General features: G+C 39.1%; 1 protein-coding gene across 1 annotated transcript; it reads left to right on the top strand.

The window, feature by feature from the left end:
* Positions 1 to 15,630: 15,630 nt before the first annotated feature.
* LOC127551097 (nicotinamide riboside kinase 2-like) lies at positions 15,631 to 16,345 on the top strand. The gene has a single exon (XM_051980592.1). It carries the CDS (start codon positions 15,631 to 15,633, stop codon positions 16,231 to 16,233), a length of 603 nt encoding a protein of 200 aa, XP_051836552.1. The 3' UTR covers positions 16,234 to 16,345.
* Positions 16,346 to 17,945: the final 1,600 nt, after the last annotated feature.

Here is a 17,945-nt window from a genome sequence, read left to right as displayed (position 1 = left end):
AGAGATAATTTAAAAATTATTGAACTACTTGAAAGCTTTCAAGAAATTGACACAGACAACTGTCCTGATAGTCTAGAACCAGAGTATAAAATAAAAATTGAAAGACTCCATTGATCATCTTCAGAAAGTTATCCCAAAATGAAAATTCTCAGGAATATTATTTCAGATCTCTTAGGTAAAGAAGAAAATCTTGCAAGCATCTAAAAAGAAACAATTCATATATAATGAAGCCAGAGTCAGGACAACAAAAGATTTTGCAACTTCAACATTAAAGGACTGGAGGGCTTTGAATATGACATTCTGGAAGCAAAGGAGCTAGGAATACAAACAAGAATCATGTACCCAGAAAAAAGTGGATATAATCCTTCTAGGAAAAAGATGGATATTCAAAGAAATAATAAACTTTCAAGCATTAGATGAAAAGACCAGAACAGAATAGACAATTTGACTTTCAAATACAACACTACAGACATACATGGGAAGATGATATGTGTAACTACTCATAAGAACTTTCTCATTATTAAGGCAGTTAGAAGGAATATATAGACAGAGGGCACAGATGTTAATTGAATGTGAAAGGAAATCTAAAAAAATAAACTTAAGGAGTGAGAGGGGAATGTGCTGAGAAAAAGGGAAAGGGAGAGGTATAATGGAGGGAAATTATCACACATAAGAGAGGCAAGAAAAAGCTTTTACTGTGGAGGGAAAGAGGGAAGAGATAACCATACTCTTAAGAATTTGTCAAACAAACTTAATTGAATATAAAAATCTATTTTACCCTTCAAAGTAATAGGAGGAGAAAGGTATAAGATAGGGTGGGAGTGATAGAAGGGAGAGCAGATTGAGAGAGGGGGTAATCAGAAGCAAAATATTTTTGAGGAGGGACAGGGTAAAAGGGGGAAAAGAGAGAGAAAGAAAGAGAAAGAGAGAGAGAGAGAGAGAGAGAGAGAGAGAGAGAGAGAGAGAGAGAGAGAGAATGGTATAAATGAGGCAGGGGAAGGGGGAATACAACTAGCAAGAGTAATTGTGGGGAAAAAATTAAGCAAGTTTCTCTGATAAAGGCCTCATTTTTCAGACATATAGAGAACATTACCCTTCTTCCCTTCCTCTCTTCTTTTCCTTCTTTCCTTCCTTCCTACCTTCCTTCTTTATTTTCTTTCTTCCTTCCTCCTTTTTCTCATTCTCTCTCTCCCTCCTTCCCTTCTTTCCTTCCTTCCTACCTTCCTTCTTTATTTTCTTTCTTCCTTCCTCCTTTTTCTCATTCTCTCTCTCCCTCCTTCCCTTCCTTCCTACTTTCTTTCTTTCCTTCCTCTGTCCCTCTCTTTCTTGTTTGTTTGTTTTTTTTTTGGTCAGGATTGACTGGGCCAAGAGATCAAGATACTCATTTTATTGGGATAGGAACTGGATCTATGATTTAATTGGTACAGGACATTCTCAATTGATGAAATTCTGCCTATCAATACAAATTGGCATTTTCTCTGTAACTATAGTCTGAGAAAATTTCCTAGAGATCTGAAAAATTAGGTAATTTGCCTAGGATCACACATCCACTATATGTCAGAAGTTGGTCTTGAATCTAAGCCTTCCCATATTCAAGTCTGACTTTTTTTTCTATTATACTATTATCTATAATGGCATCTCTCTCTCTGTCTTTCTATCTGTCTCTGTCTCTCTTTGTCTCTCTGTCTCTCTCTCTCCCTTTCTCTTTCCCATGTAGAATATATGTATAGAATATATATAATATATACAACAGAGAGTTAACCTACATTTGCCTTTGGGGCAAGATAGCAGAATTTGAGCTAGACAAAAGTACAAATAATTGGATTCAGAAGAAAGTACTGACCAAAGTAATGACCAATAGTTTTAGGTCAACTTAGAAGGCATTTTCAAGAGGTGTGCCATTATTTAACAGTTTCATCAATAACATGGCTGATAGCTATTCTTGTTATATTTATGAATGATACAAAGCAATAGTTCTCCAATTGATAAAAGATCAAAGGATATGAACAGAAATTTTTCCGATGAAGAAATTAAAGCCATTTCTAGTCATAAAAATTTTTTCTAATTGACTATTGATTAGAGAAATTCAAATTAAGACATCTCTGAGGTCCCACTTCACACATCTCAGATTGGCTAAGATGACAGGAAAGATAATGATAAATATTGGAGGGGGTGTGGAAAAACTGGTACATTGTTGGTGGAGCTGGGCACTGATTCAACCATTCTGGAGAGCAATTTGGAACTCTGCCCTAAGGGCTATCATACGGTACATACCCTTTGATCCAGCAGTATCTCTTCTAGGTATGTATATGTTTATAGCAGCCCTTTTTTGTAGTGGCAAAGCACTGGAAGCTGAGTGAATGCCCCTCAGTTGGAGAATGGCTGAATAAGTTATGGTATATGAATGCTATAGAATATTATTGTTCTATAAGAAATAAGGAGCAGGATGATTTCAGAAAGACTTGGAGACACTTACATGAACAGATGCTAAGTGAAGTAAGGAGAACTAAGAGAACATTGTATACAGCAACAAGAAGATTATGTGATGATCAACCCATGGATGTGGCTTTCTTCAACAATGAGTTAATTCAGACCACTTCCAAAAGACTTGTGATAGAAAGAACCAATTGAATACAGAGAGGATTATGAGAACTGAATATGGATCACAACATAGTATTTTCAACTTTTTTGTTATTGTTTGCTTTTTTCTTCTTCATTTTTTTCTTTTTGTTCTGATTTTCCTTGTGCAACATGATAAATGTGGAAATATGCTCAGATGAACTGCATATGTTTAACCTATATTGGATTACTTGCTGTCTAGGGGAATAGGTGAGAGGAAAGGGGTAGGAGGATTGGGAACATAAGGTTTTGCAAAGGTGAATGTTGAAAACTATCTTTGTATGTATTTTAAAAAATAAAAAGCTATTATTAAAAAATTAGCAGCTTCCAAAGGAATACAAATATTTTAGGAAAAATAGCAATATAGAGAGGCCAAAAAAAAAAAAAAAAAAAAAAGATTTGAGGTCTAGCAAGGTTAATTGACTTATCTAGGAATCCTAGCCTATTCATAGCTGAGCTGACATTTGAACCCAAGCATTCTGATCCTCCAAATCTATATTTTGTTTTTTTTTTCTTTTTCTATCATACCATTTTGAATAGTGCAGCTTTTAATCAATTAGCCACAAAGATGAGGGTTTGGGAGACTGAATGGGTCACTTGTAAGAAAGAAAGTTTTTCAGAATGGAATTTTCCAGTGTAGAATTTGTTTACAATTTGTCTACTATCTTGTCACTGTTCTTCTTTAATTTTAACTTGCTAAATGATGGTGCAATAAGATATTTGTGCATTCCAAGTGTTAACAAATATATTAAAATACAGTAATATTCAAATGGATAATGAAAATTATTCAGTGATAAAACAGAATTTGGGTCTTATTTGGTTATGTAAATTAAACTATCTTTTAAAAATTCTCTTTAAATTATATTTCAAAATTTCATTTCTCTAGGTCTTTATTTCCATGGGACCTATCTTCTTTGGTAGACCCCTTTCGCTAGTCATGAACATAAATGTTAGCCAATATGCTAAAGTACGTAGTACAATGCTTGTGTTTGCACCTTTACTCATTGGAGTTCACAAGTATGGGAGTTTCACAAAGTAAACTTTGTAACTTTGTGAGTTCACACCTCCCTTAAAGCTCTTAGGGCCAGAGAGCACTATGGGAGAAAACCCATAATCCCATTCTCTCAGAAGACTCACATATAAGGCCAGTGAAGAGAGAGCTATTCCAGAATATATTCCACTTGGCTGGCTGGTCGCAGAAGAGAGTTCAGCTGCATTGGAGAGGAGCACTCTGGTGCAGACACAGAGCACTTTGGGAGATTTCAGCGGAGTTACGCCAGAAGCCCTTTCTCCGAGGCAAGAGAGAATATATTTTCCACTTGGCTGGCTGGTCACAGAAGAGAGTTCAGCTGGACTGGAGAGGAGCACTCTGGTGCAGACAGAGAGCACTTTGGGAGATTTCACCGGAATGACATGAAGAGTGGAGCTGGCTGGAGGCTGAAGAAAGCAGAGGCAGAGACTGAAGGACAAAACCTTTGGATTTGGCGACATTTGGAGGGAGCTCTTGGAACCAAGCAGAGAGATAGGCCTCTAAGCTAACCGGGCTATATTGGAGATAATAAAAGATCTGAACTTTTATCACCTGGCTATGTTTTGAGAAAAAAAAAAAGCTCACCACAAGTTTCCCCAAAACTTTTTGTCAGATAGTTGATTCTTCACTAAACAGTTAATGTTCTCAGGCAGTTTTATCAAGCAGTGGATTATTGTGGATGGAGAGATGAGCCCAATATTAGAAAATCTTGCATTCAAATTCAGATTTTCATACTTTCTAGCTGCATGACCCTGGACAAACCACTTAACTTCTATCTTCCTCAGTTTCCTTATCTGTAAAATGAGGATAATAATAGCACCTGCCTCATACTGAGGTAGGTACTATATATAAAGATACATTATCTCATTAGGAAGGATTGAATGAAATAATATTTAACACAATATCAGTGCTAGTTATCATTATACCTGGAGCTTAAAAGTCTCCTTCCATGGGTTTAATTTAATTCAAAAAATTTTGTTAAATACCTACTTTAAGAGTTAATATTCATATTAGGCTTTTTTTGAATTTTGCAAAGAAATTTATGTCTACTACCTCATTTGATCATCACTACAATCCTGAAGTAGTTACTCCAGGTATTGCTATCTTGGTTTTTTGAATGAGGAAACAAAGAAAGGTACAACTAACTTGACTATGGTCACAAAGCTAGTAAGTGTCACAGGTTTAAGGTTGAATTTTAAAACCAGATCACTAATACCAAATCCACCTGCCCTTCTTTGATACCATCCTGCTTACAATGTGAAATGCAATAAGGATGCAAAATCCAGACCATGTCCCAAACAGGCTAAAATTAGTTTTATTTATTTTGCCTCACCCTTTAATTTATTTGTTTCATCTTGTCAATTTCCTTACTTGTTTAAAAAAAAAGGAAAGAGAAAAAAGAAAGAAAGGGAGAAAGAAAGAGACAGAAAGAGAGAAGGGGAGGGAGGGAGGGAGGGAAGGAAGGAAGGAAGGAAGAAAGACGGAAGGAAGGAAGGAAGGGAGGAAGGAAGGAAGGAAAAGAGAGCGGGAAGGGGAGAGAAGAAAAAAAGAGATAATTATCCTTGTCTAGTCATCTCAGTGGGATATTTTGGGAATGAGATGAGATAGTGGATATGTCCTAGCTTTGGGATTAGGAAAAGGCAAAAGAGAATTTTTTTCCAGTTCATTTTTTGTATTAGTGAGTTTTCTTAGATTGGTGATATTCTAAATAGAGAAAGTTGGTAAATAGTAGTTAAGAGAAGTGAACCCAATTTTGTTGAATGTGAAGGGATCAATGTAAATGTTATTTTTATATATAATTTAAGGGAACTAGATAGTCTATTGAATAGGGCAGTCACTAGAAATCTGGCATAGAAGAGTGATGGATATTTGTGATATCTATTATTTGGAATTATTGGGAATAATAATAATAAATATTGGGAATAGGCTATGAGTAACTACATTTTTTGCAAGTCATTTGGGATTAAAGATTTGCTCAAGATCACATAACTAGTAAATGTTATAAGCATCTGGGGTCATATTTGAACTCAGGTCCTCCTGATTCCAGGATGTTCTATCCACTGTACCATTTAGCTGCCACTATTATGAGTAACTACTTACTGCCCTGCCCCAGGCAGGGCAAGGAGATCTTATCCTTTAAAAAATAACAAAACAAATCAGCATGGGAATTAGGAATTAGGAAGACCTGAGTTCAAGTTCTCCACAGGCAAGTCTGACCTCTTGGTACCTTAAACAATCCTCTCTGCCTATAAACTGCAGAGCAGATGCTCATCTGCTGGGGGAAAGGAAGTTTTTTCACTCTATCAATAAAGAGATTTCACTCTAACAATGAAATCACAGTTCTAGTTAAAAGCAAAGGAGAAACAAATAACTATCTCTTTCATATATAGAGATATAGATATATATGTAGCTATACATGTAGACACACATTATATATATATATGTACATATACACACCCATTCTCTTAAATTATGCAGTGTTGTCAAATATTACTTATGAGATAGATCAATATATGATTATATATGTGAATGTATATAATAATTATCTAATATAATGATATAAATAATAATATTTGACCTGACTACACTAGGGAATTTAAGAGGATAGATCCAAATTAGATAACTGTCTGGTTAGACTCTGCAACAACTAAATGTTTCCATTATTTCCTTCTTGCAGCTCAGCTAGCTAGTAGTTTCCCCTCCTTAGGCAAGATACCGTCTTTGAGCTGTTTCCCACCTGAAGGTGTGAACACGCTGGGTCAGTATGCTAGTGTAAAGACAACAATGATAACCAAGCAGTTGGAGTGCCTCTAGAGGCAATGGTAACTTCCAAGCTCCACAACCTCAGGAAAAGTTAGTCAAACACTTTGATGGAACAGTTTCCTGTGTAGTTGCTTCCTAGAGACCAGATTTCTAAGGGGAACTGTACTAGATTAGGCTGCTTTATTTCCCTAATTCCAAGCAAGCTGAAGATCCTAAAGGCAGAAATTGCTCTGAGACATCAGCCTCAAGCACCCCTGAGAGACCTCAGAGAGCAAGAAAGTTTATTGAAATGAAAGCACCATTTTAGGAAGGAAAATTGAAAATGGGAAGATCTTAAGAGAAATAATTGTGAGTGTAGGAAGGCAAAAATAAAAGTTTTACAGAGAAATAGGAGAGCTGAAAATTTCTTTCTTCTTGAATCTTCTCTGGAGGGTTACTGACATTCTGAAATGTAGCATCATTCAAGCAATGCTGTACTTGGTGTTAGAAGATCTGGGTTTTGAAATCTGGTTTAAGCAAATTTTAAGATTTCAGCACCTAATTTTCCTCACCTGAGAAGTGAGAATTGCATTGCAGATGATCTCCAAGGTCCTTATCTGAACTAGCATTTTCTAACTCTAATTATAACAATCAATCCTGGTCAGTAGTACCTGCCAGTGAAAGCAACCTACTTTGGTTATGACAATATACTAGAACTAAATTCAAGATTTCGATTTGGAGAGTTATTTTAGAAATAATATTTTAATTTTTTCCAATTACATCATGTAAAGACAATTTTTAATATTTGGTTTTTTATAAAATTTTGAGTTCCAAATTTTCTTTCTTCCTCCTTACTTCCTTGCTCTCTAAGATGGTAAGCAATTTGCTAAAGGTTGCATATGTGCAATCACATCAAAGCTATTTCTATATTAGTCATGTTGTGAAAGAAAAATACTTTGCAAAAGAAAAAAGAAGAAAAAATAAAGAAAACAAAAACATTGTTTTGAACATTCAGATTCTTATCAGCTCTTTCTCTAGATGTGAATAGCGTTTTCCACCATGAATTTTTAGAATTACCTTGGATCATTGTGTTGCTGGGAAGATCTAAGTCAATTATAGTTGATCATTGCACAATGTTGCTGTTACTGTTGTACAATGTTCTTCTGGTTCTGCTCATTTCACTTTGCACAGTTCTCCATCTACCTCTTGTATTCTTACCTAATTTTCCCTTTGAATAGAAATAAATGGTTGCCAATAAAAGAAGGCTCTTTCTTTGAAGTACATTGGAAATAAAACCAGAACTTGGCTGATGTGATTTGGAAGAATTCTAAAAACCCTTCTCTAGCATTAAATATTGATGGAACTCATCAAGTTGTTTGTGATGGCCTCCATTCTGTCTAGCCATTCTGAGCTCCAATTCTTGCCAGAGAACAAACAGCTGCTAGTGAAGGGCTGCCATGCTTTTAACCAGGTGTTTCTAGTACATCCCTCACCCTCCATCTCCCCAGTCAAATACTATATTTGGAGTGAATTTTGGGGTTGTCTTGGGACAGAATCATAGGAATCATAAGATTTTACAGCTGGAAGACATCAGACCTGGAGTCTAGGACTCAGGAAAAGCAAAGTAGAGACATGAAAAAGATGACATTACCTCCTTCTTCCTTTATTCAGCAAGCTTTGGTTAGGTCTCCAGAGAATTCCTGGTTCTGTACTACTTATGCCTTTGAGCAGTTTGCAATCCTTATACTATACTCAATGTACAAAAACTATAAGTTAAAGAGTAAGGGACCAGATCCTTCTCCTTTTCCTTTCATAGTAGTAAGAAAATCATTGTTTAAACCCTGTTTGACTCAATGTAAATAGCAATTGTGCCTGTTTTGCCTAGGTAAAAGAGGTTATTCTCTGCTGCATTTCTTCCCGAGTCTTGATTGGATATTGCATCCTTAAACTGAAACTTGTTAAAGACCTTAGTTTTAAAAGGCTAGTTTTTAAAAGTCTCCCACTGCATCCAGAGCCACTTCCAGTCATCCTGATCTATATCTGACCACTGGACCCACATGGGAAAGTGAGGTGGTGACCTTGCACAGCCCTCCCTCACTTAAGTCCAACTCGCTTGCATGTCATGGTATCCCTTTCCTGATGTCATGGAGGACCATGACCTTCCTTTAAGAAGGAAGAACAAGAAGGATTCTGAGAAGATGGTGGAATAGGTCAGTAAATTTCAAACCTCCAGATTACTCCCACAAACAGAATTTTTTTTCTCTTTGTTCAAATTTGTTCCTCAGGGTGAATTATAGACTGGTAAAAAATCAAGACTTGGGACAGAATGGGAGTCCTCCTGGTATAACCCAAGAAGATCCAAAGAAAGTCCCCAGGCTAGGGATTAACCTGTGTGAAGTGCAAGCTCTTCCAGGCTAGTCCAGTACTGCAGTGTGTCTGAGCTTTTGTAGATATGTATACATGTTATTGGATGTATATGTGTATATAGATATATGTATATTGTGTGGGCATGAATGTATATGTATATATGTGAGGGGTAGATGGAAGGTGTGGATGTGACTCTGTGTATGTTTATATGTATATATCTATGTATGTATCTATAAATACATCGGCTCTTAAATATAGCCTGCTTGGAGGAGATGGGGGAATAAAAAAGGGGAAAATAATAAAATAAAAAAGTGTACAGCAGAGAACAAAGAATAAAAGGAGCCAAAGAAAAGATGGATACTCATGAATATATTATATATCCATTCTTGAACTGGTAATTTATTGTTACATATTTTGAATCCTCCCTAATGTTCTGCTGGACACATGACAATGTTCTGTTTTGTTTTGTTTTCTTTTTCTGTTTTTCTTTTTTCTATTCTGTTTAAAAAAACAGAAAAAGAAAAAGAAACAAGAACAAATAACAATAGTAAGGAAGCAAAACATTCAAGGAATGGGAGGGGAGAGAGGTGGAGGGGGAATTTAGAAAGAGTGATCAGAGGATGTGACTATCGTTGCTCTAATGACTTATTAAACAATAAGTTTCAGGAGGGGCCGTGATTCCATCTGATCCAAACTCCATATAGTTACCTCAGCCCCCTTCCCTCTACCCAATGCATCATGTAGTAAATTGACTGTTGATAAATGCACAATAAATTGTTGGATTTAATTGTAATATCTCAGTCCTAATCGCCTGGCATCTGAATGGGTCTGGGTAGATCAGGGAAATCAAAATATGTGGATGGCTCCCCTGCAGCTAAAACTATAGGCATCTTGCCAGAGCTTAGGCATCTTTGTCCAGATTGACTCATTCTGCCACTGCTGGAGGCAAGGAGCTCTGTGAAGCAAGTAAGAGGACACTCTAGGGGAGGTGGGAAACAACCCATCAAAATAGTGGAGCTCAGGTCTAACAAGTGTGCGTTTTGAGGAGAGAAACAGACATTTAGAGAGTAGAAACAGAGTCAGAGAGGGAGAGGAAAGAAAGGAGAAGGAAGGAAAAGAAGATTATGATAATGAAGAAATCACCATTATTATTGTCAGATTGTCAATTTATTGTCATTGGAGAAAGAGAAAGGAGAGAGACAGACAGAGAGAGAGAGAGAGAGAGAGAGAGAGAGAGAGAGAGAGAGAGAGAGAGAGAATTAGTATATTTTGACAAAGTTGAGGGGATAAGGTAGGGAAAGAAAGAGGAATAAAGGAAAGGGGGAGGAGAAGAGAGTGAAGGAAGGAGAAAATGAGGAGGAAGAAGAGGAGGAAGAGGGAGAAGATGAGGAGGAGAAATAAATTCCCATTATTATTGACAGTAAAAAGGAGAGAAAAGAAGGAAGGAAGGAGGAAGGAAGGAAGGAGGGAGGGAGGGAACAAGGAAGAAAAGAAGGAACAAAGGGAGGGAAGGAGGGAAGAAAAGAAGGAGGGAGGAAGAGAGGAAAGGAGGGAGGGAGAAAGTAATGGGGTGAGACTCTATTGAGAAGAGCATGGTACTGGAGAGATGCCTCTTAAGATGGTAGTGTGGCAAATGTGAACAAGATGGAAAACTCCAAGGAGAGTCCAGACCTACTTGAGGCGAGACATGACTGGGGGTCCTTCTTAAAATGGTTTTGATCAGGATGCTCATGTAAAAGGCTTTGGAAGAGCTTATGACTCTTTCATTTTCATAGGATGAATTTAGAGATGGAAAAATGCCACTTTTTTCTTAGCTAATTTGGACAAAATCAATCTGATTAAACTAATTCACTTTAAAATGGGGATAATAATAGCACCTACTTCCAAGAGGTATTGTCAGGAATCTGGCAGCTCATTGCCTAGTGCACAGGTGGCATTTAATGCTTATTTTCTTCCTTCTTTAAATCATATACATTTATAAATCAACTAATAAGCTAATTAAGTCCTCTACTACATCTTTGCCCTGACATGCCCCCTGGTCCAGGCCCTCATTACTTCCTCTTGACTCCCATGGTTGCCTTTGGTTTGGTGTCCCTGCTTCATATTTCCTACCTCTCCAACCTCTTTACTCAACTGCCAAAGTGATTTTCAAAGCACTGGTCTTCCCCAACTTCAATAAACAATATATTCCCTGATTTCCTCTTCCCTGTGATGTGGGGTTCAATGTTAAGATGATGGGGGTTGGGGCAGCTGGGTGGGGCAGTGGATAGAGACCCAGCCCTGAAGTCAGGAGGACCCGAGTTCAAATCTGGCCTCAGACACTTAGCACTTCCTGGCTTTGTGACCCCAGTTGCCTCGGCCAACAATAAATAAATAAATAAAATCTGAAAGACTCAGCCTAGTAAAAACTAAAAAAAAAAAAAAAAAAAAAAAAAAAGATGATGGGGGTTATGTAGACACCAGATGATGATAGGCATAAAAAGTCAGGGTTTGGTCACATGAAGATTTCACAATGAAATTAATTCACAATTTGACAAAAGATAAGGTTTATTTGGGGAAATTGATACAGACAAAATGAAGAGATACAATAGACATCAGGAGTGGCAAATATAAAACAGTTGGGAGAGCATAGAAAAATAAGTTCCTCAGTGGAACTCACAGTTACATAAGGTTGGGATATATTCTTGGCTGGTAAGCCAAATCATGAAAGGGACTTAGTATCCTAAAAGGGTTGAGTTAGCTGTAAGGAGAAGTGGAGTGGATAGCACAGTGGAATTTTTTTTTTTTTAGTTTTATCTTTTTTTTTAAATTTTATAACTTTTTATTGACAGAACCCATGCCAGAGTAATTTTTTTTACAACATTATCTCTTGCACTCACTTCTGTTCCGATTTTTCCCCTCCCTCCCTCCACCCCCTTCCCCAAATGGCAACCAGTCCTATATATGTTGAATAGGTTATAGTATATCCTAGATACAATATATGTGTGCAGAACTGAACAGTTCTCTTGTTGCACAGGGAGAATTGGATACAAGGTAAAAATAACATGGGAAGAAAAACAAAAATGCAAAGAGTTTACATTCATTTCCCAGTGTTCTTTCTTTGGGTGTAGCTGCTTCTGTCCATCATTTATCAACTGAAACTGAATTAGGTCTCTTTGTCAAAGAAATCCACTTCCATCAGAATACATCTTCATACAGTATCGTTGTTGAGGTATATAATGATCTCCTGGTTCTGCTCATTTCACTCAGCATCAGTTCATGTAAGTCTCTCTAAGTCTCTCTGTATGCATCCTGCTGGTCATTTCTTACAGAACAATAATATTCCATAACATTCATATGCCACAATTTACCCAGCCATTCTCCAATTGATGGGCATCCATTCATTTTCCAGTTTCTGGCCACTACAAACAGGGCTGCTACAAACATTTTGGCCCATACAGGTCCCTTTCCCTTCTTTAGTATTTCTTTGGGATATAAGTCCAGAAGTAACACTAGCACAGTGGAATTAGAAGAGGTACCACATGGAATGAGAGAAAGGTAAGCAGAAAGATACCATGAGGCAGAGTGCTATGGTGGATGGACCCAAAGGCAGGCAGCAGCCTTGGGATGGCCCATAAAAAGAGTTTATAGGGAATACTTAACCTCAGGGACATGACTGAGATTTCTGACAGGACATGGCAAGGTGAGACTGGTTGAGCCTTCTACAGAGGGCGGACCTCAGGGGTTTGACCTAACTGGGATTTCAGAGTGGAAGACCTCCCCAAGCTAACCCAACCTCTATCAGCATCTTCTCCCTGATTGCCTCAGGGATCAGTTATTTAGTTTCTCTCCTTTCAACACACCATTCAGACCCTCATTACCTCAAAGGTCAAAGATAAAGGCCTCTATTTGGCATTAAACACCCTTCACAACCAATCCCTTCCTATCTTTCTGGATTTTTACATTTTAAGTCCCCCTGCTCTCTGGTCCAGTCATACTGACCTATTTGTTGTGTCTTATGAAATGCTTTATCTCCTACCCCCTTGCCTTTCTACTGCTGTCTCCTGGAATGTTCTCCCTGTTGCTGATCAGTCATTTTTCAGCCATCTCTGACTATTTCTGACTCCATTTGGAATTTTCTTGGCAAAGATCCTATAGTGGTTTGCCATTTTCTTCTCCAGATCATTTTACAGATGAGGAAACTGAGGCAAATAGGGTGAAGTGATTTGCCAAGTTCATACAGCAAGGAAGTATCTGAGATCAGATTGGAAGTCAAGAAGAAGAATCTGCCTGAATCAAAGCCTCTGTCCACTTCAGCACCCAGGTGCCCTAATATTCTCCCTACTCAACTCCACCTCAGTTTTTCTGGCTTCCTTCAAGATTCAACTCGATTCCTACCTTCTGCAGGAAGCCTTTCCTGGTCTTCCCTTTCATTAGCCTTCTTTCTAAGATGCCTTTCCATTAGCTATTTATATGTTGTCCCTCCCTAATTCAAACAAGATCTGGGGTGGGAGGGTAGAACTAGAAGCTAGAACTTGTTTCCCCTTTCTTTATATTCCCAGGGCTTAGCACAGTGTTTGGTACTTAGCAGGCACTTGAGAAATAATTGTTAACTGAATGACTGACTAAATTTACTGTTTTGGTATGGTAAACATTTATGTCATGTATAAAGCACTAGACATGTAAAAAAAAGGTTTGCATTCTGATGCAATGCAACAGGGAGACAACTATAGATATATAGATAGGTAAAGATATTTACAGAATAGATGGAGGTAAGCTTAGAGAAGTAAGGGGAGAGGGAAGAGAATAAGCACCTACTACATACCAAGAAGTGGTATGCAAATATTATCTCAACTGATCCTCACCAGACTCCAGGTACTATCATTATCATCCCCATTTTATGGATGAATTGATCCCCATCAACTGAGGCAGACAAAGGTTAAAAAACTTTGTCTAGAAGCAAACACTTAAGTGTCTGAAGCTGGATTTGAACTCAGGTCTTCTTGGAACCCAGTTCAATGCTCACATCTCTAGTACAACCTACCTACCACTACATCTTAAAAGTGAAGAAATTGAAGTTCAGTGACATAAAAAGAGTTATGTGACCTTGAGCAAGTCACAACCTCTGTCTCCATTTCTTCATCTGCCTTTCTTCCCACCATATGCTAATTCCACCATGACTACATGAAGCAAATGGCAAATAAACCCATCCAATTCGATAGCAAAGCAAAAATTAGAGAAAATAGACATAGAAGAATGAACTTCCATTGAGAATGAGATAATTTTTTGAGAGAAACAGAGAGACAAAGAGAGGGGGAGAGAGAGAGAGAGAGACAAACATAGAGAGACAGAGACAGACAGAGACAGAGAGAGACACAGAGGGAGGAAAGAGGGGGGAAGGAGGAAGCGAGGGAAAGAGAAATAAAGGGAGAAAGGAAGAAAGGGAGAGAGAGAGATTCCCAGATCTAACCAGGGAAATTCTCCCAAGTCCCTAGTGTAGTAAGTTGGAAATGAGGTCATGATCTACAATTCCTAGGGGGAAGGAGGTGGTGGGAAGGCCTGAGTGGAGAGAGAATGGTTTGAATGTGGCAGGGAAGTGAGGCTGATATTATTCCTCATTCACTTTATTTATTAAATGCAATTAATGATGTCTCACCTCTCTGAAGGAAGACAGCTGAACCAGTCATCTTTATCCTAATACCTTCTGCTGCTTTAAAATAAATGATTATCATCACTTCATCCTGCTACATACAGTCAGATCATAAGTCTAGAGCTTAAAAGGACTACACACAAGGAAACTGAGGTCCAGAAAGGCAAGGGATGTCCTTCAGGGAGCAGTGTCAGAGACAGGAGCCTCTCTGACTCTATGATTTCAAAACTGGTTCACTTTCTGATGAAGCACCTAGATGGTCCAGCAGATAAAGCACTGGGCTAGGAATCAGGGAGACTCATCTCATTAATTTTTAATCTGGACTCAAACACTTCCTAGTTGTGTGACCCTGTTTGCCTCACTTTCCTCATTTGTAAAATGAACTGGAGAAGGAAATGGCAAACCACTTCAGTATCTTTGCCAAGAAAGTCCCAAATGGGACCATGAAGAGTTGGGCACAACTGAAAAAAATGACTGAAAAATATTCTTTCTGATGTACTGTTGGAATCCTTACTAACTGCTAACTAATTAGAGTTGATCTAATCTTACAAGAAGATGTTTTGGGCAGAACCTGAAACAAGGTACTAAGTAGAACTAATTAATACAAGGCTTGTGTTCACACCTTTACTCATTGGAGTTCAATGAGTTCACACCTCCCTTGAAGCTCGTTGGGCCAGAGAGCACTATGGGAGAAAACCCATAATCCCATTCTCTCAGAAGAGTCAGATAAAAGGCCAGCGATGAGGGCTCTATGGCAGAATACATTTTTTCCACTTGGCTGGCTGGTGGCGGACGAAGAGCTTTCAGAGGATAAAGCTACGAGTGGAGAGTTCAGTGGACAACCAGATTCATCTTCATCTCACACCACTGTAGTTGGTGGCTGGGCTCCCCGGAGGGAGTCAAGAGAGACATTCCATCTCTGTGTTGGTTGGAGGCAGAAGAAAGCAGAGGCAGAGGCTGAAGGACAGAACCTTTGGATTTGGAGACATCCGAAGGGCTCTAAGCCTCTAAACCGGCTGTGCTTTGAGAAGAACAAGAGCTCCAACATTTGAACTCATTACATTTGGTGCCCAATGTGGGGCTAACAGACCCCCTCAGTGGATTTCAGTGGAAAAGCTACGATCCTGATTCCAGTGGAAAAGACCCTTCAACCCAGAAATTAGGGTCGCCTCCCACTCCCCTTCCCCTGGTGCCGTCCCAGCCTGTCTCCACCACCACTCCCCACACACAGAAGGAACAGAAGATGAAGTACATCATTGGCATTGGAGGCATGACCAGCGGAGGAAAAACTACACTGACCAATAGACTCATCAAAACCTTACCAAACTGCTGTGTGATCCACCAGGATGACTTTTACAAGCCACAAGATCAAATAGAAGTCGGAGAAGACGGCTTTAAGCAATGGGACGTGCTGGAATCTTTGGACATGGAGGCCATGTTGAACACAGTCCTGGCATGGCTAAACAACCCCATGAAGTTTGCCCGCACCCATGGGATCAACATCCAACAGAACTCCCAGGAATCCAACTCCGATGATACCCACATCCTCATCCTGGAAGGCTTCTTGCTCTATAGTTACAAGCCCTTGCTGGATTTGTACAGTCGCCGTTACTTTTTGGCTGTTCCATATGAGGAATGCAAGAGAAGAAGAAGTACCCACAACTATAAAGTTTCTGACCCTCCGGGTCTCTTTGATGGCCATGTTTGGCCCATGTACCAGAAATACAGGCAGGAGATGGACAACAATGGTGTGGATGTAGTGCATATCGATGGACTGAAATCCAGAGATGAGCTTTACCATCAAGTCCTGGAAGACATCCAGAATACACTCTTAAATCGCTCCTAGCTTCTGGGAAGAGAGTGAGAAAGGGAGTGGGACCTGCCCCTCACGGATTTAGCAGATCTCCATCATGCCAAAGGAACAATATACTGAACCAAGTCCATAGACTCTACGGGGCCCAGAGACAGGCGCCCTCAGCTCCTGGGGAGGTCAAGCAATAGTAGAAAGAAGAAACAGGGACATTAAGACACTCCTCCAAAAACAAAAGAAAGGGGGAGCCACGGGTAACCCTAGAGAACTTCTAAATTTAGTTCTCTATACCATTAATTTTTTAATCTTTGATAAAGATGCACTGGCTCCAGCAGACAGGTTTTATAACCCACCAGAAGAGCAGTGTCCAGTGCGAGCAGCTCCACTATCTTTAGATAATCGCCAGGTGATGTGGAGAGACCCAGAAAGTGGTGAATGGAAGGGACCAGATAGGCTAACTGCTTGGGGGAGAGGATTTGCTTGCATCTCTACATGTGGAGAAGGAATAAGATGGGTGCCGACGAGCCGCATTCGCCTTTTCCATCGCAGAGAGATGGAGCAGACCCTTGAAACAAAGAAGAAGACCCAAGAAATATCGGGTGGTTCTGTTGCTGATTGTGCTCACCATTGAAAGAGCATAGCTGACAAAGAGACTGTTAAAAAGACTTTTAAAATCTTCAGGAATCATTGGATTTCCTAACACAAGATGAAACTGTTTTAGTTCTTGAAAAACCAGCGAGAATCATTGGATTCCTTAAGATGAAAAATTGTTGATGAGACCTTTTGCAGTACTTCAGAGCTTACAAGAATTATTAGATTCCTGGCACATGAACTAATGGACAATGGAATCCTATTGGACTGTTTCTAGGACTTATGGACATGTGTAAATTTTCAGATTGATTCTTGTTATTTGTTACATTACTACTAGCCTGTGTTATATTGCTATGTGCTTATGTAAATTATGTATAATGCCTCCCATATTGATGGATTTATGTATACCATGTATATCTGTTACAAAGTTCTGGCCATATTGATGGATTTATGTGTACCCCCTCAGAAACCCCCTATGTTTTAAAACAAAAGAAAGGGGGAGATGTTGGAATCCTTACTAACTGCTAACTAATTAGAGTTGGTCTAATCTTACAAGAAGATGTTTTGGGCAGAACCTGAAACAAGGTACTAAGTAGAACTAATTAATACAAGGCTTGTGTTCACACCTTTACTCATTGGAGTTCAATGAGTTCACACCTCCCTTGAAGCTCGTTGGGCCAGAGAGCACTATGGGAGAAAACCCATAATCCCATTCTCTCAGAAGAGTCAGATAAAAGGCCAGCGATGAGGGCTCTATGGCAGAATACATTTTTTCCACTTGGCTGGCTGGTGGCGGACGAAGAGCTTTCAGAGGATAAAGCTACGAGTGAGAGTTCAGTGGACAACCAGATTCATCTTCATCTCACACCACTGTAGTTGGTGGCTGGGCTCCCCAGAGGGAGTCAAGAGAGACATTCCATCTCTGTGTTGGTTGGAGGCAGAAGAAAGCAGAGGCAGAGGCTGAAGGACAGAACCTTTGGATTTGGAGACATCCGAAGGGCTCTAAGCCTCTAAACTGGCTGTGCTTTGAGAAGAACAAGAACTCCAACATTTGAACTCTAACAATGTACCATACATGATTTTCAGGAAATATATCCTCTTGTGCAACAACAAATCCTCTCAGAGTGGGGTTTTCCCAGTGCATGACTTTAGTTCAT

This window comes from Antechinus flavipes, chromosome 1 (genome assembly GCF_016432865.1).
Source record: "Antechinus flavipes isolate AdamAnt ecotype Samford, QLD, Australia chromosome 1, AdamAnt_v2, whole genome shotgun sequence".
Lineage (NCBI taxonomy): Eukaryota > Metazoa > Chordata > Mammalia > Dasyuromorphia > Dasyuridae > Antechinus > Antechinus flavipes.
Note: the sequence above shows the minus strand (reverse complement) of the source record. Positions and strands in the feature narration are given on the sequence as shown.